Genomic DNA, 22,756 nt, shown 5'->3' on the forward strand with positions numbered 1-22,756 from the left:
ATCTATATTTGGCTGTTTTTCACATGGACAGCAAGGACCACTGGTGCAGCTTGGTCCTGAACAGAAGTCTGCTGTCCCACGGCTAAAGGTCATTGGCTGGTAAGCTCTGGCCTCTCCCAAAAGTCTGTGCCTTTGTGCTCCAGTGTCCACTTTAGGGGGGAGGGAGGTAGTGACCAGAGTCTCATTGGACGGGTCTGGCCCTGTATGCAACACAATGGCCAGTGATAATTATGCAAACTGCTGCATGGCACACTGTGGTGGGAGGGACATCTGGACCCTGACCTCTAACCCTGATCTTACACAATACTGCAGCCAGACTAGAGAGGGCTTCTGGATAGGCAAGAGGGGTCAGCCAGGACCAAAATGCAAATGCAGCAACCAACTGCCCACCGAGAACAGGCCAAAATTAGACATGTGTTTATGAAGCTTCCATATTGAGTGCACACACAAACTGTCACATGTTATTTGAGTGATCAATATCATTCAGATATTGGTTTTCATTATTATATGCCACTGAAACCAGGGGACTTTTACCACTTACCAAGGCCACTGATGGTGTAGGAGTTGGTCTGAGGCTGCAGCTGGATGTTGGGTTGCTCTGGTTGTCCTTCTTCATGGTAACACAGCCGGTATCCCTGGACAACCACAGAGTCCACGGAAGTTTGCCAGCGAGCCACAATGGAGGTGCAGTTAAGCGGCTCAAGTTGAAGAACAGGCGCTGAAGGCACTGGGTTGGAAATAAGGGCAGACAGCAATCAATAAAAAATTGTATTTATAATGTTTCCAGGGATGAAGGAAAACTAACACATCACACCAGCTTTACAATTGCTAAATGATATTACATGGCTTTAAAGTGACTGCTGTTGATATGGTAGTTAGTGGCCACATTAACCTGGAGTCAGGAAAAGTGGAAGACTCTGAGATCTTAATGTTAAACTGAACTTCCAAGAAGAAGAAGGAGAGCCTCAGAGGACAAACATCCTCCCCCAACACACCGGGCCATGAAATAAGGCTATTCTCTGTCCTTGTCAGACGCCTGAGGCCCTCTCTTTATGACCCATGACTGAGGCCGCCCTAACATCCCTGACAGCAGAGGGCAAAGGTTCCTGGGTAACCAACACAAAGACTGTGGGACAATGCTACAAGAGCAAATTCTACCCTTAAGCTGGCCACTCTGTGTGAGCACTAGAGACGTATTTGGTATTCCAAGTGCAAAAAAAGCAATAATGAGACAAAAGCAAAAGAACAGCCAGTAATCGATCCTCTACTACAGGGTCATATACCCCTCTAAAGCCAGAACCCAAAGATTTTCTAACAAAATCAATACTTTAAAATGTAAATCCGCAAAAACATAGTTAACAAAAAACATCTGCAGTAGAATGAGAAAAATTATATCCCAGGCAGAAAAAATATTTGAGGTCCAGGACAAGCCCATATCAGTGTTATTTATGTGTTAGATGAACATGTGACACCTGTAAATAAAAGAGAGCTACAGCAGTACTGGCCCAAACATGGGCCTCTTTGGACACATTCAAATTGTCTGGGACCAAATTTTCTCTGTGATCCACCATCACCATCTCCTCCAACAGTTTTCCATTAAATTTCTCTGCACCGGTACCTTTGTTGCTGGAGGCCTTAGGTGTGCGGTGAGATGTCCAAGCTGAAGGCTCGCACCAGCCTACACGGGTGGATGCAGCGATACGAAGCAGGTAGATGGTATCAGGCTGTAAGTTGTCCAGCAGATACTTGGTGTTGTTCTGAGGCAGCTCCACAGAGGTGACTGTGTTGTCCGTCGCTGTACGATAGGACAGTCTGTACGCAGACACTTGACCTCGGCTTATCTTGGCTGGCAGAGGCTGCCAGCTAACCTGGATGTCAGTGGAGCTGTGGCTGCTGAGACTCAGCTCTGGGGTACGCAAAGGTACTGTGCACAGAAGAGAACAGTTTATCACAAGTTTGCTTGACACTGGTGTGGCAATAAATTTCTTCACAACAGAACCAGGACAGGCCTACCTTTATCAATAAACTACTGTTAGACAGCAGATAAAGGGAGAAAGAATGTGCACATGAAAGAATACTTGCCCCCCCTGACTTCCACTCAGAGTCTCCTCTCAGCACACATCCCTTGCATGCATGTTAGCTTAACTATCAAAGTGATTTACTGCGAGGAATGCTGGGAGTCTCCATGCTTACCATCCTCCAGGGTATGTTGACTGACTTGGTCGGACATACGACTGGCTCCCATTGGCATGTAAGCCACAACGTAAAAGCTGTAGTTTCGGGCTGACTCGAGGTCATCAATAATGTAACTGGTGGTGTCATTGCCAATAACAACTTGGTATTCTTCGTTGTTCAGTCCTGAAAGGCAACAAAGCAGAAAACTAGTTAAGCTGAGGAAACTTATAACAGGCAGTTTAACAGATAATGACATGTTTACTACATACTACATAGGCTTGACTTATATATATATATTTATATTTCTTTATAGTGCTCAGTTTGGAAGACCTGAAAATTCAACCATGTCCCTTTAACTGCATAAAGAATGAGTTGGGGCCACACAATGGTTTAGCTGAGCCTCTGTTATTTTAGGGGTTGCCGTTCTGAATAGTCTTTAACCTCTGCTTTGTGCAGCATCAACAGATGTTCTTCACCATGACAAGCTAACCACGTGTGACACAGTGAGGTTGCTTCATTTTATAATTACTTACTCAAATTTCACCTGGTTTGTAATCGTTTTGTAAAAGGCACAACATACTAAGTGGAAATTCTCTCTGTTAACTTTTCTTACCTTCAGCCTTCATATAATGTATGGAGTAGGCAATAACTTTGTCTGCATTGTACAGGGGCCTCTCCCAGGCCAGCAGGATAGCAGAGCTGGAGATGGTCTCAGCATGGATGTTTCTGGGTGCACTGGGTCTGTCCTCGGACATGACAACAATAAGGCGAGCCACTGACAACACCGAGCCCTGTTCATTCTCTGCAATACACTGATAGATGGCATCATCCTCAGGGATGATCTGGGTTATAACCAATTTACTGTGAACCAAGAAAGAAACATACCAAAATCAATACATGAGTTACTAATAAGTAATAAGTTAGTTTGAAATACTTTTGTGAGTGAGTTGTACAATACCTGTTATACATTTTTATTCTTCCATTTAGGTGAACCTCTTCTCCATTCTTGAGCCAACTGATGCGGGGTGAAGGCACTCCTTCTGCCTGACACATGAACCTGGCAGTGCCAGCTCTAGGACGGGTCTGGCTTTCAGGCTTTTCAACAATAGTTGGTGGAACTGAAAAGTAATTAAAAAACAAACCTTATGCACAATTTCTGATTTTATTAAACACTTATGAAAAAAACATATTATAAGATATACGCCGTGTGAACACATATAGCACGTGCTGCAACTATACATGTGACAAAAGTACCTAGAACTGTTATGTTGGCTGCAGCGATGGTGTAGTTGCGGGTTCCAGGAGTGGTGGCCCTGCAGAGGTAGACACCACTGTGCTTGGAGCTGACATCAGTGATAACCAGGTTACCATTACCCAGCACTTTGGCATTGTACACATCGATGGCTTTACTATCAGCTCTGCTCCAGGAGATGATGGGCCAGGGGTTTCCTGTGGCCATACACTCCAGCACTACAGTTTGGTGAAGTGAAGCTGTGACATTCTGAGGACCGGCAATGATTTTGGGCCTCTGTCGTGACTTAGGAACAGCAACTTCACCGGGAAAGAAAAGATAATTATTTTTATTTAAAATGCATTAAAACTTAGTCAACATAACAGTTTACTGTCCTGCACTCACCCGTGTTAACTATAAGTGATGCTTCTCTACTCTTCATACTGCTACCAATGTTAGTTGCCACACATCGGTACTGCCCGGCATCTTCAAGTTGAACATTATGAATCTGCAGAACTCCATTTGGTAAAACTGTAAGTCTAAAACACACACAGATAACACATCATTTAGTTAAAATGATAAAAGAATGGATTTTTGTCAAACTATTCATAGACACCTGCAGGTACCTGTCTGTCCGGAGTGGTAATGTGCTTTGGTTGAGCTCCCAAGTGATGGTTGCAGGGGGGTTGGAGGTGACTGCACAAGAGAATCTTGCCACTGACCCTTCAATCACCACAACAGGCACAGGATGCAAAATAAACTCAGAAATAGCTGTGGACAAAAAAATACTCTGATGAGCAAAATCAGGAGGACAAACAGGAGACGAGCAAGACTTAAACAAACAAGAAGTACTACTTGATAGAAAGTATTCTCAGGCTCACACTTTACCAGTGGACTCAACCCTTTCGCTACACGGGCGCCAAGGTAACACATTTGACCTTGTCACCCTATACAGACATACAGGCAATTCATATGATGTTTACATGGGGCCAGCACACAAGTCCATCTTTCACCTTGATTGTTCATATATAAAAATATTGCACTGGTGTTTGTGACAAACTAAATACGAGCAGTTTCTTTCACTTCTGTAAAATCATATTATATACAGTATTATGCATGCAGAGCACTGACTTTGATGGATGTTAACTGTTTATATGAAAGGTATTGATCTTTGGAATCATCTGTGATCTTGCCTTTGTCCAGATAGGCCAGCAGACTAGTACTGACCAGCTGGTCCAATCAATCCAATCAATTGAAGAATGGTACTGAATGATGCATTGTTATAGAAAGAGCCCAATCAATATGCTTTGCATAAGAAGGGCTATAAGCAAATACTCCCAAGTAAACGTGCCTTAAGCAATATTGTGATATAAAAGGAAATCTAGGTCATACAGCAGTCACTGATGAAGAGAGATGAGTGAAATATTGAATTTTGGTCATGTTATGTTACACATATTCTACAGCCATGAGGTTAAAAAAAGAGGAATTCTGTCCAAAGAATGTAGAATATATTGCTTATCTATCTGTCTATCCATCTGTCTATCCATCCACCTATCTATCTATCTATCCATCTATCTATCTCTCTATCTATCTATCTATCCATCCATCTATCTATCTAGCTAGCTTTGCTGATTTTTGCTGAGTAAAACTCATATTTGTGTACACGCAGTGTCTTTCAATGATTACTTTTTAGAATCCATTTATCTGCAAAATATGGAGTTGCTCTATCAGATATAAACAGTGACCTTCCTTCATTAAGGTGATAACTCTTCCCCCACCCCCTCACTCACAGGAAGGAAGTCAATATCATGTTAAAGGAAATCAATTCCCTGTTCTCCCACTGAAACCCCATTTTCTAATCCAAAGATTCAAATTTCCAAACTGAAGAGCAATTCTTTAATTTAGGACCCAACCTCATCAATATTACACATTTAAACCCTGTCTATGTAAAGTTCACACCAGAATCAATTATTGCACTATGTTGTTTTTTTGCTGTGCTAAATGTTTTGCTTTAAGGTTGAAACTTGACTAGTCGACTAGTGTTAGAGTTATGCGTTCCAGTTTTGTTGACTAATACAATATTTTAAAGTAAAAGCAATGGAATTGTTTCAAAAATATTCAAAGCTACATCAGAAATATTTTTCCTTTTATTTGGAATGGAATTAGTCTCAATAATTATGTAAATCATTCCAGGCCTTGTGATTGGTATGTAGGTTTTGTTGCCTGTAAAGACATCAAAACAAGCTGTTATCTGGGTAAAAGATAATAACCGTAGGCCACCTTCACTGATGCTGGGAACAGATATATGTAGATGGTGGGTGTAGCCTGCATGGACCAAGCAGCTAATTTGGTCACCACTGTTGTAAAGCACAGATCAATGTCTGGGTCAGTGGTCACAAAGGTTCCTCCAAAGAGGTCAGAGTTCACCTCAGCCCTCTGTGCATTCAATTTTAGCCCAAACTAGATGTGAAATCGAAACACGTTTACCTTAAGTCCACTAACCACAGCCCGGTGAATATTATATTATTTATAACCTCAAACAAATGCCATGGGTGAAAAAAAATGATTAAATACAACTCGAAGAGGAAAATATTTTCCTACATTTACAATTTACTAACACAAGTGTTGTGTTTGGATTGGACTGCACTATATACTGTGCACTATGTTGCATGTTAATTTAAGTGTAGTGTTTAAACTTTCACTAAGGTTTTCATTCCTTCAACATTGAATGTGAACATGGCGTCCAAAGACCAAGGCTGTGAATAACATTGTGGGATATTAGGTCTTTTCCATCACTTTCACCTTTCCTTAACAAAAGGCCTGACAGGCCAACAGAGGGACTGCTGCAGTGAAAAGAATCGTGGGCTTGAGGACAGAACAGCAGGACAGCCCCGGCAGAGTAGGACTATGACATCACAAAGCCTTTCCCACCTCACCTCTGACCCCCAGGACCTCTGGACAGAAGGGGAACGGCAGAAGAGGCCCTTCCTCCACTCTCCGCCTACAGCTGACCAAAAACCTTTAACCCTTTAACTGACAACGACTGGACCACAGATCAACCTTGACTTTTAAGGATTCTTGTGGGATATGTTTAAATAAATAAAAAATCTCCTTTAACAAACATTTCAGTGAAAACAACTGTGTCAAAGGTGATACAACAAGAAAGATGTTTTTTTTGTAATATATAAAATATAGTAATAAGTACTAGTTCAAAACAATATAGTACTGGTGGGTCTGAGGGTATACTGCCAAAACAATCCTTCTGAGTCATTGTCAAAGTTAGATATTTTGAGTAGTAGATGTCACTTCTCAGATCTGTGACCATGGCAGACCAGGCACAGAGAACAGACACAGCTGTCCTGTCCACTGATAAGTGGACAAACAAATGCTCTGGAAACCAACCCTATTCTTCTGGGGCAGTCAGGGCCACTCCAAACAATGGCTCAAAGACCAATGGCCTTTTAGAGATTCCTCTGTGTAGCAGACCATTCAGCAATCAAACAACCAAAGTTTTCAGAGACAATCCCATCACCATACACAAGGGAGAAGGTCAATTTCTTCGTTTTAGCCAGTTCCTGTCAAGTGGTACATTTCCTCAAAACAAGGAAAAGGATATTGCATCCAAGCCCAGGGCTGTCCATTTACACAGTATTTATGAGCGTTTAGATAGACTTGCCATCTATCTTTAACTGTCTCTTAAAATGTCCCGATAACTGGAGTGACAGCTTTAAACACAGGCATGGCCAGCCTGCCCAGTCTTCCACTATGAGGGTTACCTTTAACTCTGGGAAGAAAAAGTTTGAGACATCTGCTTCCCATCTCCAGGTTAATAACCCATGAACTTGCTATTCTAATGCCTTCACCATGAAACCACACAGTACATATCACAGAGACCTTCAATTTCATCTTGGTAGGAGAAAAATGACACAAAGCCTACTCAAGCTCCACAGAATTCCTTTCAATATTTTCTCCATACTTACTTGGGATAGTCAGGCATGATCTTTGGCTTAGGATAGCTCCGTATTTGTTCTGGGAGAGGCACTGGTAGAACCCTTCATCTGAATCCTCCTTGGTATGCTTTATTTTTGGTATGTGCAAAGAGCCATTTGACAGGAACTTTATGTGCTCGCTCTCTGTCAGCCGAACTCCATTTTTCAGCCACTTGATGGTGACTGGAGGCAGCCCATGAGCCTGACAGTCCAAGACAGCCGGGTCCTTTGGTAGTACAGTAACATCACTGGGCTCCGTGATGAAGGACAACTCACTGAAACATAAAACACCTGAGAGGAAACAAAGGGAAGATTCAATCTTAGGGTAATGGTGTAGTAATAAAAATATAAATATTGTATATATAACCTGTATCTACAATAAACATATTTTTAACATCATGAAGTGCACATTACATCACTTAAAATTGACATTACAATATGTATAAAGGGCAAATATATATCCAGATGTTTATTCATTACCTAAAGTATTCATTTGTTCCATAATTGCAGGAAATAATGCAAAATGTCAATAGAAGTCTAGTCTCAAATATTTATTATCTTCTCCATGAACCAAAGGTTAAACGTTTAATGCCACCAATGAGCAAAGAGCACAATACATTATCACAGTGAGTGCCAAATAAAGAGCAATTGTTTTATTTAAGAAAAAACTAACTTAAAAGAATCTGTCAATTATCAATTACAGTTAAAAAGCTGTGTTATAGTTGCGTGGTTCTGTTATAGTGGTGATTATTTAATATTGTAATAAAAGTTGAGGTCTTTAAAAACATGCAAGTAATACATTTGTTATTTGGTTACGTGCAATTACGATACGACAATGAGTAAAACATATAATTTTCCCAGAATTACGTTTACCACCGCTCTCTCCTGATATTTGGTGAGTGCTGTTCATCTTCAGCATCCATAACATTAACAACTTAACAACTATGGAGACTGATTTGCAGCACCTGAGGACGAAGATTCAACTTAAACATCATTAACCAAACACACATTGTTACGCTGTTTATGACGTTGCTCTGCAACAATAGTTAAAGAGATAACGTCCAGGATACGTCTGTCGTCGTAGATAACAATAACACTTTCTGGTCCCTGTACGTTTCAACCGAAAACTAACAATTAAACAACAATTAAACAAGACACTTACCCGATAAAGGGAGAAATAAAACAAAAAGCAGCCACTGCCGGCAGACTTTCATCTTAAACTTAGCCATTTATCCGCTCCGGTGTCTCATTTTCCAGCACCGCAGCTCCGCCGGTTGGCCGCGTGCTGTGTGTAGATCCCCAATAATGAAGTTAAAGAGGATGGGGAGAAGTGGCTATTCCACCAGAAGCCGGGGCCCCGCTCCCGCCTTCTGACGCATGCGCTTTTGCTGCCCGTGAAATGAGAGAGAGAGGTAGACGGAGAGAGGTGGTGAGAGAGAGAACAAGAGTCTAGAAATGTTTTGCAAAAAAATTGCAAAAAGAAGATAACATTTGTGTTGAAGAATACTGAACTTTTGATTGGCTTCATTCAGATGGCTAATGTAACATTTAAAATATGCATTTCAGTTCTCCTTCAACACAGAACCATTTCTGTGAAGTGTTGACTGTGCAAAATAGTGGCTATAAATGGCTGTTCTGATTGTAAAACTGTGACCTATACTTCATCATAGACATCGCAAAATTTGATATTAATTATTTTTCCGTCATTAAAGAGACCTGTTGTCAGTACAGTACATTTGTGTACACAAAAAACCAAACTATATCGTAGATGTTTTAAAAGAAATGACATAGCAAATTGTCTTTACTGTATTTCAAACCTCTCATACTTAAATATACACATCTTTCATCTAATATATCATTTTAATCCTAACCCATAACCCTAACCCTACTGTAACTATAATTTCAAACTATAATTCCTATAATAAACCTAAACCTAACCCAACCTTAACCTAAACTCTAACCTATCCCATTTACACCTAATTCCACTCACCCTGTTTAATGTGCATTTAGATTTAGCAGTAGTTGAGAGCACACAGAGAACGACGTTGTTTTGAACAACAGCGCAGACAACTGAGACCAGGACTTTAAAGATGGACAGTATATTCAAGTCAGTCTCTTTATGTGTTATTAAATGTTATTGGGCAAATGAAGTCTTTGTGGTTAGCTAAGCAAACCTCCTGACAAACACGTCAGCAGAAACTCCACTTGTGCAAACACACAGCTTCTCCTCAGCTTCAAATAGAATATTGTAGTCCACATAAAAGAGAGAAACTGTTGACAATCACAATCTACAGACAGCTTCTAATACTTGGAAGGCAGACTGTCCTCAACAATCATTAATATAGATTTACCAGTTGTGGTCTCAACCATTCTTGATTTAATATTCTCCATCTACAAAACACATAACAAGACTGACCAGCACATAGTAAGCCTTTGATTTTCCATGTTTGAAAAATCTTGTGTGCACATATATTTTGTCACAACATGGAACTTTTTAAGCTTTTTCGGCAGTTCTTACTGACCCATGTTAGAACCCCACAGACCTAGACCTTCTCAATTCTTTCTTATAAAGAAAATAAAAATAGACAAACACTGTAAATTATCAGTTTTCAATACCACTAGTAATAATGCCACACCAAATGGCATCTGTTCCTTCTCCAAAAACTGGTCATTATAAAGAGGTATTGATGGCTTGAAGTCAGCTGCCTAATGAATTCAGATATTGATCCGGTGACCGTGCCTTTTGACAATGACCCTCTCATCCCCCGGCTCTCATTCAGCAGCAGCACAATGGGCTCCAGCTGTGAGGTCGACCATGCTGCATCAGCAAAACAACCATATGCCTGGTACAGTTAAAGTCAGTCATCACAGTGGTGGGAGAGGTGCTGTGCCCCAAAATTACTGTAGACTTTATATGTGACTTTCTCAGTGATAATAATAACAAATGAGTGAGTTTAATTTTTTTTTATTGCCACAAACCTGCACCTCCGCACTCCAATAACTAATCAAAGGAGAAGAGCCAAGTGTAATTATGTATTGATTAGAACTAACTATTGATTTAGCCATCAAGAGCTTTATATACTGTTATTATTCAATGCAAAGTCGCAACCAAAGTTCGATAAAAAGTATCATGTATTTTTTACTCGTTAGAAAAATTAAGATTATTTTAAAATATTTCGTATCAGGTTTGTTTAAAGAAGAGTCTGATGCTGAATGACAAAAAGACACAAATGTGACCATAATTGACACAAATTCCAATGAATAGTCTCTTCAAAATGTCTTACAATGCCATTGGAGTGCTGCAAAAAGACTACGTCATAAAGTTGTTTCTGTATTTGTTTTTACAGATAGAATGTTTCTATTTATAGACAACAGTGAGCACAAACCACAACCCCCCCCCCCAAAAAAAAAACCCAACATATTTTAATCATGTGCGGTGTCACCCTATGATTGCTAATATAATAACAACAAAAAAGAAACCAGATCTTTTTTGTTGACTCATGTTGACAAACGTTTTTTTTGTGGAGGTTGAGGTCGAGGATATTGCTGGCCTGGCCATGATCAATAGGGTTAAGGTCATTAACATGTTTTAAATATCACCAGGCCCTGGGAAAGCTGAACAGAGGGCCGCTGAGCTGGATTCTGATTGGCTGCAGTGTGTCTCTAGGAGAGGACACCCCCAATGACCCTAGAGGTCGTTTGTGGAGTAAATGACCTCTGACCTTGTGTTAAGACGGTGATGGAAAGGTTTTGATTTTGCATGGAATTCAGTGCTAAAATATAGATGTGTAGCCCATTAAATGAATATATAAACAAAAACACACTGTTAGGTAAAGATAAGGTAGAGAAAATAAAAATGAATAAATGACTAAAACTTTTTTTTTCACTTTCATTTCTCACTGTTTCTGGTAGTTTTTTTTCTAACCTCTGAAAGTGAGGACCGCCTTTGCCTGTTAGCTTATTTGGGAAAATGTCATTTTAACTTTGTATTAAAGACAGATGTTCTACTACTTCCTTAAATTGAAAAAAAAAAAGTACCACACATGTACTTAATGTACTTGTAATTCACAAATCAAATAAAATATCAATAATTATAACTGTAATTCATCATTTTTTAAACCTGTAAATTCACTTTCTGGGACTCTGTATTACATGTAATGAAATACAAATCCTAAAACACAGAAACATTCTTTAAAAAAGTTTATTGGCTTTTAAAACCACTTTAAAAATCTCACCAGTGAGTACTTTCCATTGAAAAAAGAAACAACAAGTTTGCAATATTAACAAGCTACTGTACATTAAGCAGTACACCAGACAACACCACAGAGAAGGGTCTTTTTTTAACTGGTAGAAATGGACAATATAATCAAACAAAGTTGGTTCCATGTCAGTCAAAGGTGTAGAATCTGCCACCACTTGATGGAGCTCCTGGGCACATTAAGAGGTGCAGTTCCTTCATTTATATTGAAAAATCAGTGCCTCATTGATAAAAAAAAGAGAGAGTTTTTTTTTTCATAAAATGCATTTAACAAAATAAGAAAATGTAAAATCAACATAAAACAACCATCAACAAAAACATACGGAACAACATTAACTTAGTAAACAGCAACAACATTGTAATGTAACTCATACAACTAGCACTGCCAGTCTGGTTTAACAGAACCTGCCCAAATTACAGAAGACAGTGGTTACCAAGAATACAAAGTACAACAAAAGTCATCACACATGCGTGCGTACAATCAGTTTTTAACATAATGAGCATGTAGGTTTTCAAAGGTTATTGACCCCCCCGCCCCGATGCTTTATATTCTCCTGTATGAGAATGAGTAAGAAATGTGTATCTCACTGAGATTAATGCACATTTTGCTACAAGACAATTGGTCATTTTCTGACAATTCACTTAATTTCCATTCTCATCTTGCCTTTTTTTAAACAAGGGGCATTCATCAATATTACATTTGTCCATAAAGATGTGTCATAAAAATTTAGTGCAATTATGTGAACCTCCATAGTTTGTTGAAACACATATGTTTTTTTCTCCAGTGTCTGCTGACGCTTTGAGCACAATGTCTGTCACAAAGATGTTTGCAACCAGCTGAACAGTATCACAACTTTTTTTTTTAAACCATGCTATCGATCTTGCTCAAACCACATAACTTCTGCAACTGCAGAGACCTAATATCTCTGAACTGAAAATAAAAATTAGCAAGCGAGACCAGACAGCATTACTCTTACGACATTGATCCAGAAATGTAACACACAACATACAGTATCTTTTGCCGACTATAGATCTGTTAAGCCTGTTATTCTTTTAAATGGCACATACTTAGCTAGGATAATGGCCATAATATAGTGTCCTGATACATCACATCTCTATGTATCTAATCTATTTACAAATGGAGCTTAAACATGACTTATACAACATTGACAATAGCCAAAAACTTAAGCAAGCATCCTACTGTATCACATAGCCTACCTGGCTAGCAATGATGGTTTCAACATGCTTTCGGGTCCATCGTTACCTATGAAACATAGGACTGTGACCATTTCCCAAATTTACACACTGTACATTAAGGTTAATGCAACTTATTCTTTTTTTTTTTGTAAAATGCAATATCTCTCAGACACAATTTTCTTTTTTTTCAGCTCTTCTCAACGTTTCCCAGGAGTGTGATAATTTTGTATGTTAATCAGACAAATCTTTGGCATGGACATAAGGCTAGATCTCCACAAAGACTATCTCACATCTACTTGATCTCAAAATGACATCAAAAAGACAACCACATCAGCCTTTAGCTTTTTTTTGTTACTTAGCCTTTTCCATACCACTCACATCCCTGTCCAAGACGGGAGAAAAACATGCCAATAAAAATCTATTATGTGTCACAACAGTAGAAGAAATTCCTTTAAATCCATCGATGATGGAAAACACAGGGTGTAGTCATTCGAATATGCAATATGTGTTTATAATATAACTGCAAAACAAGAACAGAATAAGAAAGAGTACTGAAAAACTCACAGTAACAGCTGCCTTGATATGATGAAGCTCTGGATGGTTCTGAAGACATCTTAAGATTAAACTATATACAGTCTCTTTAGGATAGAATTAGGCCTTGGACTTGGAATAAGGCAGCCAGTTGTTGATTCCATTCAATGTTACGTCCACAGAGGCCTAAATTCCCATTGTCTCCCTACTGATTCATTTACTCCCTTTGTATGATATTAAACAGCACAAGAAGTAGCTTTTAGGCAAAAAAAAGAAAATCACTTTTTGACAATGCTCATGTGTGAATCAGTTTCTCACCAATTTGGTATGTATTAAGGTATAAATATTATGTCATAATTCAGCACCTGGCCGCATTGAAATGCCGCCTATTTTTACAGTGAGATATGACAGGCAAATGCACTACAACTAGTATGTTTATATACTACAATCCCTATCATGCCTCTATTTGGTGAAAATAGTAGACAACAGCTCATGCCTTTTGTGCCAAATTCCCTGTCCCTCATTTTGTGACATTTTGAATAAATACAAATATTGCATTATTGTTTTGTTGGAAGATGACGCTTCTCGGTATGCTCTTTCTACAATTGTCGGCTCTTGTAAGTGCATGCTGCCACCGAGTACGCAGACTTTTGAGTCAATGAATTACATTTCTGAATTCATGAAGATACGTGGTTATACAGTGACTGAGTGATGAAAAACAGGGAGAGGAGTAAGTGAACCTCAGTAGGAGAGATTTTCTGGTAAGCCGGGCACTTCAAACAGAACGAATGGCAAAGTCCAGACAAATCCTGACAAACTATACTTTTAAGAACAGATATAATATGTATGCACCAAACAGACAACAGAAATCAAACAGAGTAAAAGATAACATTAGCCCAGCATCTCCACTGTGGTCGGCTGGTCTTTGCTTTCTAGCCAGTCGAAACCAGAGTTCACAGTTTCACCGCAGATCTGCTGGAAAAGTGGGTCATTCTTCAATTCTTCCAGTGTAGAATCTTCATATTGTTCCTGCTGTTGATTTGGGTCAAACAGCAGGTTGGTGTCCAATGTGTTAAGATCAGTGATGCTACTGGACAGATCTGAGGTCAGTCTGATGTCATTTGAGAAGTCAGACGCCACGGCGTTTAACTCTGAAGCCACCTGACCCACCAACTGGGAACTGGGGTTCAGACCATCGTCACCCAACAGGTCCTTAACAGTGTTGTTGAAATCCAGCTGTTGTTGCTCATCCTCAACCTCCTGCTGTTGTGTGCTCTGAAGGAGGAGCTGGGGTTGTGTTTGATTCTCCTGGAGCTGCTGTGGCTGGTCCTGCTCACTAGGACCAGCTTGTGCTTGGCTGTCCGCGGTAGTGAAACTCACCTGTTCTCCACTGGCAGTTGTCAGGAAGCCGTGCTGCTGGAGCTCAAAAGCAGCAGGGCTAGAACCAACAGGCAGGGAAGTTTGGTGAGCAGTTCCTCCAGTGAAGCCAGCGGTCGTCTCCAGAATCTGTGTGAGGTTCATACGGGCTGTATAGTTAGCAGGGAGGTTGTTAATGCCCAGCCCACGGACAGAATCATCCCCGTCAGCTTCCATTTTGCTGAGAAGTACATTGGTGATTTTAGTCGTGTTGCTCTGCCCCTGCACAGGCAGCATCTCACTCTGCATCATGATGTTCAGAGGAACAGACTGACTACGCTGGGCCATGCTGTGGACAGTGTTGACTGTCTGCGTGTTGGACAGGATACTGAGCACCTCGGAGGTGATGGGGGAGTTAAAGGGAGAAATCACAGCACGAGCGGTGGCGGTAGTATTTGTGGTGGTTGTCTGGGTGCCTGAATTGCCACTAAAGTTTCTCTGGCGCACTGCAGGGCTAACGCTGCGGCAACGGAAAGTTCCGGATGCGGAGGGGGTTGATGCTTTATTGTCTAACGGTGCTGGCACAGCAAAGCTTTCCTGTTTGGTGGGAGTAGTTACACCTGTAGTTACACCTGTTGCCAGCTGCTGCTGCTGCTGCTGGTGAGGGGGCTGCTGTTGCTGTGGGGTTTGTTGTTGCTGCTGTTGCTGCTGCTGGGGTGACTGCTGTTGCTGTGGTGTTTGTTGTTGCTGCTGTTGCTGCACGGGAGAAATGGGAGTCAAGCGTCCAAACTGAGCAGCGTCTTGTCTCGCCTGTGCCTGAAATGACTGGCTGGGGATTGCAAAAGCATGAGGCTTACGGAACTGGTCATCAACCAAGTCCTGGTAACTTGGCAATATACCAATGCTATGGTTGGAGAGCGGGGTTCCAGGGTTGCTGTTGTAGCGGTTGTTGATCCACTCGAGCTTGGCCTTGTCAGGGTGCGTAGCCATGGGTCTCTGCATGGGCTTAACAGGGCTACTGGAGACAATACTGGCATCATGATAACCTGTGATACTGGAGTTGATGGGAGTGAAAGCAAACGGGTTCCTGCACTCCACTGGGCTTGGTGGGACACTGCTGCTGTTGGACAGAGGCGTGCTGATGGGGGTGTGGCGACCCATGGCTCCATCCACAGGGGTGATGGGAGCCATGCGAGAGCAGGGGCTCTCTCTTGTCAGGTTGTGCCTGGGTATCATTTCAGACGTGGGCGTGGGCGTTGGTGTTGGGGTCGGTGTTGGAGTGGGAGTCTGGACAGGAGTGGTACTACTGTGCGCAGAGTGGTAGAAAGTAGTGCTGGCCTGGTGGGCATTCAGGATAGAGCCTTGGTTGTTGGCGGACTGGCCTTGTAGAGACACGTCAACACAGCTACTAAACAAACCCTTCAGCTTCATTTGCTCCTCCATTTGGACAAGCTCTTCCACAATGCTGTCCTGGGTCATGTCATCGTCATTAAAATGGAAGTAGTCCATGCTGGGCTGAGAACCTGCAAAGTCTACCATCTCCTGTGTGAGGGAAAGCTGGCCTGAGGTCTCAGGGGTTTGAGCTATAATTGAAAGTTGGTCAGTGGGGGCTTGTTTGTGGTCTGCTGGTATCTGCTGAGCAAAAGTCTGCTTTCGAAGCTCATCAAGCTGTCCCTCCTCCCATATTGTGCTCTTTATGTCACTCATCACAGAGGGTTCATGTGCTCCTGAGTTGGCTGGTATGGCACGAGGGTCCCCAGTGATCTGCTGTAGCAACACCTGATCAGATGGGTTGTTCTCAGTGGCTGCAGTGCTGGTGTCAGTGCTAAGAGAATGGTCTTCACGCTTTGCCACCAAGGGCTTGGGTTTGACAACAGTCTGTGAGCCCTTAGTGAGTGTGATGGGTGAATCGGAGAGTGCAAGGATCTGCGTGGGCCCTATGGGTGTGTGTTTCACAGTCACTTTGCAGGGGGCACTCTCTGGTCTGGCAGGCGTTCCTAGTCGGGGAATCCTTTTGACTGCAGCATTAAGACCAGGTTTTAGATTGTCAACTACAGCCAGTGGCTGCTGGGAGATGAACACCCTCTTCACAGGAATCACGTGGGACTCCCCGCCCGGGCCTGTACGCTTTCTGGGGCTCTTACCATCGAGGCAAAGATCCTTTGATACAGTGGCAACAGCAGAAGACCCATTAGATGTCGAGTTACTACTGGCGTTCTGATTATCAACAGTCAAGTATAAAGTACTGTCATTACAGTTACTGTTATTGCTGTCCTGAGTCCCAGCTACAGCCACCAGTGAAGAGGAAGATGTGACTTCATTTTTCACTCTAAATCCTTTATCTGGTCCCAGAGAACACTTCACCAGGAAGTTTGGCTCACTGGCAGCCCTGAACTTGGCAACTCTCTCCTCTTTGACCTCAGCAGCAGATCTTTCTGTGTTCGACACAGTACTGTTATTGTCTTTCCCAGCATCCGACACTACTTTAATATCAGTGGAGAAAGTCAGAGTGGAAGATGGAGCACTGGTCTTGACTGCAGGAGACTGAGGAGGAGCTGAATGCATCCCTTGGAATTGTTGGGAATCATCTGAAGCAGCCATGGTGGTCACACCTGTCGACGCTGGGCGCACAGTAGTGGTGCTGTTGTTACTGCTGCTGCTGGGGGCCAGTGCGATTGCCGTCATCTTCACCACATTGACTGAGCTCACGTGAGAAGTGGGCATCACAGTTTTTATGGGGCTGTTGGTGATGAGCAGGGTTTGTTGTGAGCGCAGTGTGATGGCACTAGAAGCAGAGGGCTTGGGCAGGATCTGAGCGTAACGGGTACTGTGCCGTGCCAGTCGGTCACCCACGGGACTAGCTGAAATATTCTGAGGAGTTTTGGGAGACTGTTTAAGAGACTGAGTGACCACTTGGAAGTTCATCACCTTTCCCTCTGCTGTCCCCACAGGGCTGGGTGAGGTCATCAACTGCCTGCTTCTCTGCACCTGGGAGACAAACAACAATAACATGTCACACTTTAGATACATTTTACAATATATTACAAAGTAGGAGAGAGTCTGCAACGTACTGTTACTGGACTGGGGACGGCTGCTACTACGATTCCAATGGTTGGTTGAGGGGACAGCAGTGCTGGACTACCACTAGGGATGGTGGGACCAGGCGTACTGGCCTCTGCTCTCTTGACCTGGGTTTCACTGGGCAGGGGTGAGTGGAGCTTCTGCTCCTGTTGCTTCTTCTGGATCTTGCGCTGCAGTTGCTGCTTTGCATCGACAGAAGGAGAGGGCAGGGTCTTCACCTGCGGCTGGAAAGTGTTGGCCTCAGCCGTCGGAACAAACGCAGAAGGAGTCGGTGTCTTCATTCCTGTTAAATGTGGAAAAACCCAAAGAAATGAGGTCAAATAAACTTGCAGCATCACAGAAAGGCATTTAGAAAATGGTCAAGTGCGAAAATGCCGACTGCTCCGTTCTTGTCAAAAAAAAGTGGTTTTCTGTGTTATGAAGCAACTGTTTTATTTTCCAAGGCAGCTGCTAGCAATAAAATAGATATTTCCACAAATACTACTTGGAGATTAGCTTTCTAGAGTTTCTTTATTTAGCAAATAACAGACAAACTATTTTCATCACAAATTTGTATGAAAACACAGGCAACAGAATAGCACAAAAAAACATTTACCTGTGGGTGTTCCAGTCATAACAGTGAGGGCTGCCACAGACTTGGTACCAATGTAATGGCTATTGAGCAAGAAGCGGGCCAGGTCCTCCACGTTGTCAAACTGACGACTCAGAACCTTCTGCGCCCACTCACACACCAGCCCACAGGCCGCAGACCTCATTTCATCTTCAGCACTCGGCGACTGGCCCGTGGGCTCCATCAGCTCACACTGGAGTCAGACAGACAGTGAACAACAGGTGAATGAGCATCTCCTTAGTTTAGGAGAACAAATATATAAATATCATTAGAATTATGGAAATGATCTTTAAGACGACACATACCCCATCACCAGATTTCTGCAGATCCAGGTTTGGTAAGGATGGCATGTGAACAAAAGCTTTCTTCCTCAACCCACTGTAACAGTATGTGAGCAGCTGTTAAGGACGTAAATCTAACTTATCACAGACATTTGTAAACAATCAACCCTTTGCCGTCAATGACAGGTTACCACAATCTCATAAAAGGCTAGTTCATGTTTAATGCACATTCTCTATTCGTTCAGTTCTATGTTATTTTATGCTACGTTACATTAATGGCCTTACCTGCTAATTAAATACATTTACAGCTGCTGCAAATGTAACAAATGCAAGAATTCATTACTGTAAAGGTGCCCTTTTCACATTATAAATTATTGACTTTACTTCTAATAACTACAATTATACTTATCAATTTCATTTTACACTAAGTGAACATTACATCACCCAAAAACTGAAGTACATAACTGACCATGACGCACCTATATCAGCACTGATGAGTCCCCAAAACATGTGACTTTTTCAGTAGACTAAAATCAAGCTCTACAATGCTAAACATGCTATATATCTAATAATGTTTCTGATGTGGTTTATTTATCTTTCTTTACAGATTACACCACTAAAGCAAATGACACAAAAAGGAATCTAGGCAGTACAAAGACGACAATTACTTTACTGTACACAAACCAAATCACAAACATTTACAGTAGTTGTCAACTTCACGAGAACCAAAGGATATTTGGATTTTCCTCTCATGCCCAGCCGACGTGCTTTCATGTTGGGAAAGACATTCTTCATGATTTTTCCAAAGTCTGCGGCGCTCAGTGGATTGTAGCCGAGATTGTCACAATAGCTCCTGGAGAAAAACAGATTTGGGTGTGAGGATAAAGGCTAGCACACCCACCACGAGGAGCCCACACCAAATGTTTGGTACTCACTTGTACTCATCATAAACCTCTTGCTTTGGGAGGGAAGTCTCTGGATGCTCCTCTAGGTGATTCCGTATCCAGTTGAATGCATGCATCTGTTGAGTGCGACTTGATGACATGGAACTCTGATCACTGAAAGTGTTTCACAAGAGAAGCAACAGTGTTTTGACGCAGTGTTTTGGACTTGGATTCATCATGTCTTGGTAATACAGAAACTTCAATACCATAATCCAGGAGTGGAGGAACTCCTCTCATTCTCAGTCCAAAAGGGCAGAATTTGGGTGTTTAGGCGAATAGATATGGGGAAACAAATGAAACACAGACAGCTAGGTATAGCAAAACTCTTGATGTATCAATGGTTTTTGTCACAGTGATAATCAACCTTTTGGCTGAGAATGAGCCATAACTGTATTAGGAACAAAATCCTCAGCATTGATCAGCAGCCCCTCAAAATGGTGATAACATAGGTACAAAAAAGTTAATTCTGAAAAAGCATTGAGGCTGAGAAAAGACAAGGCAGAGGAAGCTAAATAAAGACAGAAAATCATCTGAGGTCAGAGTAAAAGAGTAGCCGTTTGAATCATACCTTTTATCATTGCCACTGCTGGGACCAGAAGGCAACTTAAGGTAGAGGTAGAGTTTTTCGATGTCTGTAAACTTCTCAACATCTTGCTGTGAAAATAAAAACACAACAACAACAACAAAAAACAAGGGTGAAATGTATCCATTACAGTAATGGAGGTAAGGAACCAAGCATAGAGAATACAATTACATTGGTCTTTCAATGCCAAAAGTTGTAAAACAAAAAATACCAATAAATTGAATCCATACTTCAGTCCTGTAAGCGTACCCTAGTATTTGATCTGGGTCTCCAATCACCTTATTGCTATAAGGTGACAGTACTAACCAACACCACCTAGTGGTTCATCATTCATTTAACTGAGAGCATTTTCTATGCGAGTCAGTGGAGTCCCCCCAATCATAATTTGTTAGAAATAAAATAAATGGATAATACATATATATATATAAAACACCTGTTCCTGTCATTCTTTGTTGCAAAGGGAACCTTTACTTGAATGAATGAGCTGTGTAACTACACCTTACTAGTACAAATACACAATGAGTCATTTTCTGATCACATAACAACAATCAGGAATTAGGCCAACGTCCTTAGCCATGTCAATTTCCTACCATACATACTTTGTATTTTCTACTCTCATCTCTGATCAAGTGAGACACTGAGAAAAATGTGTGGCAGACCACACCACAAGGCAACACACTAACACTGTATTAAGGCTCATACTACTGCAACTTCATGTTAGTCGACTTTAATACCAAAACATTTATTTTGGGACATTTAAATCATCAATGCAGAAGAAAAAACAATTTGTTATTTAACTTGAAAATCAATCTAATTGTTTTGCTGATCATCTAAAATAGTTCAAGTCCCTACATTATCTAATATATTAATACATCCTAATGATGGTAATGAAATAATGGTTACTGAAGATATAAGGATATCTATGCACAGATTCAAATTATTTACTAACTTTTTATAATGTATATACTGTAATTCAGAAACTTTTATTAGAAATCTTTTAAAATATTTCTTTTTCAAGGTACCATTTCTTAAATGCTAATATCTACAATTACTAAAATAATATAATATATGAAAACAAGAAAAAACATTCACCAATAAACCCTTATGAAATTACCCTATATTTCGTCTTCAGTCCTACTCAAGTCTAAAAGAAACACCTGGATACTTACCAATATACTGTCCACTTTTGATTGTACGGATTTGCTAAAAAGATAAAGAGAAAGTCAAGCATCAGAACAACACATAAAATCCAATGGCATATGTATGATTAATTGGTTTTTAATTAAGAGTACATTTGGGGTAAATGTCTGCTACTGTATAGTGTAAACACTACATAATTTATAAATGTGTAACTATATATGTAAATATACATATGTATATATGTGTATATATACATGCATATTTACAGATACATATACTGTTTATACATACACATATTTACAAATATATATTTTCAAATAATACACAAATTATAACTTGTGTGAATTCATAGTATATAGAAAAGAAAATAAGTGAGGACCTAAGAGTGCCACAAAAGTACTTCAATGTACTTTGTATACAATACAATACTAAGGTATTAAAATAATGCCCCAATTTTGTGAGAATGTTATGTTTATAGTGATTTATTTAATGAGATTTAATTTGTTAAAAAAATACAGACATTTTTATTTTAAATAATAAATGTCTAATTGACCAAAACTTTGCAGTACCTCAGCTGACCCCCTGGGGGTCACTATGTTGAGGACCCATGGTGAGGGCACAGTCATTACAAACTTAAAACATCTGCAGTAAAAATGACATCTGAGTGATTCACACAGGTGATGACATTTCAACAGTCATGGCACTCAACAACAGAGCAGAGTCTTGGTACAGTCTGAGTGTATTGACATAAGTTAATGGGTTTCTGAACTAGGATCTGTCAAGGAATAGTCAAGCAGGTACGCTGAAGGTGGACACAGCTGCATAGCAATTGATGGACTAAATATTCTTTAAATGACAATTTATTTGCAATAGCATGACAGGTGTGTCCATGTAATCTGTGTCCATGGACATGTCTGTGTGTCTGAGGGGTAGAACTGTGTCAGTGGCTGTGTGCATGTTATAGCGTCCACAAAACCCCTGTGCATTTAGATTTGTGTCAGTGGATGAGTTTCTTTAGATTTGTGTCCTACTATTTGTGCCAGTATATTTTGACAGTAAGCATATTTTGTCTAAAGCTGTCTTCTGGGTGTGGATGTTTATAGATCCGAGTCAGTCCACCTGTTTATTTATTTTTTTATTTGTCTGTGTCTGTTTAGGTCTAGATCTCTGGGTGTCTGTATCAGTGGAGTTGTATCTGACAGTGACACCTGTCATCCTGAGCATCAGCCTCACCGCTGGACTGGGTGTCATCTCTAACATGGCCTCCCCTGGCTCCACACTAACGCCTAGAGCCAAAGCATCCTCAAGTAACCCGTCATTGACGTGTTATGGAAGGCTGGCGTGTGCCAGGTAAATCTCGGTGGTTATCACCGTGATAGC

General features: G+C 40.9%; 2 protein-coding genes across 7 annotated transcripts in view; both read right to left on the minus strand.

Annotated features, from left to right (window-relative positions):
* LOC103380480 (protogenin B-like) overlaps positions 1-9,188 on the minus strand; it is a 15,158-nt gene extending 5,970 nt beyond the window's left edge. Inside the window, exons 1-10 of the mRNA XM_008312488.3 lie at positions 8,558-9,188; positions 7,387-7,686; positions 4,033-4,177; positions 3,812-3,945; positions 3,430-3,726; positions 3,134-3,293; positions 2,789-3,036; positions 2,194-2,358; positions 1,619-1,924; positions 542-727 (exon numbers count right to left, since the gene is read on the minus strand). Of these exons, the coding sequence (XP_008310710.1) occupies positions 542-727; positions 1,619-1,924; positions 2,194-2,358; positions 2,789-3,036; positions 3,134-3,293; positions 3,430-3,726; positions 3,812-3,945; positions 4,033-4,177; positions 7,387-7,686; positions 8,558-8,624 (2,008 nt within the window). The 5' untranslated portion in view covers positions 8,625-9,188. The remainder of the gene's footprint in view (positions 1-541; positions 728-1,618; positions 1,925-2,193; positions 2,359-2,788; positions 3,037-3,133; positions 3,294-3,429; positions 3,727-3,811; positions 3,946-4,032; positions 4,178-7,386; positions 7,687-8,557) is intronic.
* A 2,394-nt stretch (positions 9,189-11,582) lies between these two features.
* rfx7b (regulatory factor X7b) overlaps positions 11,583-22,756 on the minus strand; it is a 33,939-nt gene continuing 22,765 nt past the window's right edge. For 5 of the 6 annotated variants that reach the window (XM_025056070.1, XM_008312476.3, XM_025056071.1 and 2 more), the window contains 9 exons: positions 21,406-21,439; positions 20,222-20,307; positions 19,860-19,898; positions 19,645-19,767; positions 19,446-19,562; positions 18,734-18,818; positions 18,414-18,621; positions 17,809-18,101; positions 11,583-17,725 (listed from right to left, as the gene is read on the minus strand). In XM_025056070.1, coding sequence (XP_024911838.1) covers positions 14,273-17,725; positions 17,809-18,101; positions 18,414-18,621; positions 18,734-18,818; positions 19,446-19,562; positions 19,645-19,767; positions 19,860-19,898; positions 20,222-20,307; positions 21,406-21,439 — 4,438 coding nt within the window. In that variant the 3' untranslated portion in view covers positions 11,583-14,272. The remainder of the gene's footprint in view (positions 17,726-17,808; positions 18,102-18,413; positions 18,622-18,733; positions 18,819-19,445; positions 19,563-19,644; positions 19,768-19,859; positions 19,899-20,221; positions 20,308-21,405; positions 21,440-22,756) is intronic. The other variant, XM_025056072.1, reaches the window with a different exon arrangement.

The sequence above is a fragment of the Cynoglossus semilaevis genome, chromosome 6 (assembly GCF_000523025.1).
Source record: "Cynoglossus semilaevis isolate Cse_v1.0 chromosome 6, Cse_v1.0, whole genome shotgun sequence".
In the NCBI taxonomy this organism is placed as follows: Eukaryota; Metazoa; Chordata; class Actinopteri; order Pleuronectiformes; family Cynoglossidae; genus Cynoglossus; species Cynoglossus semilaevis.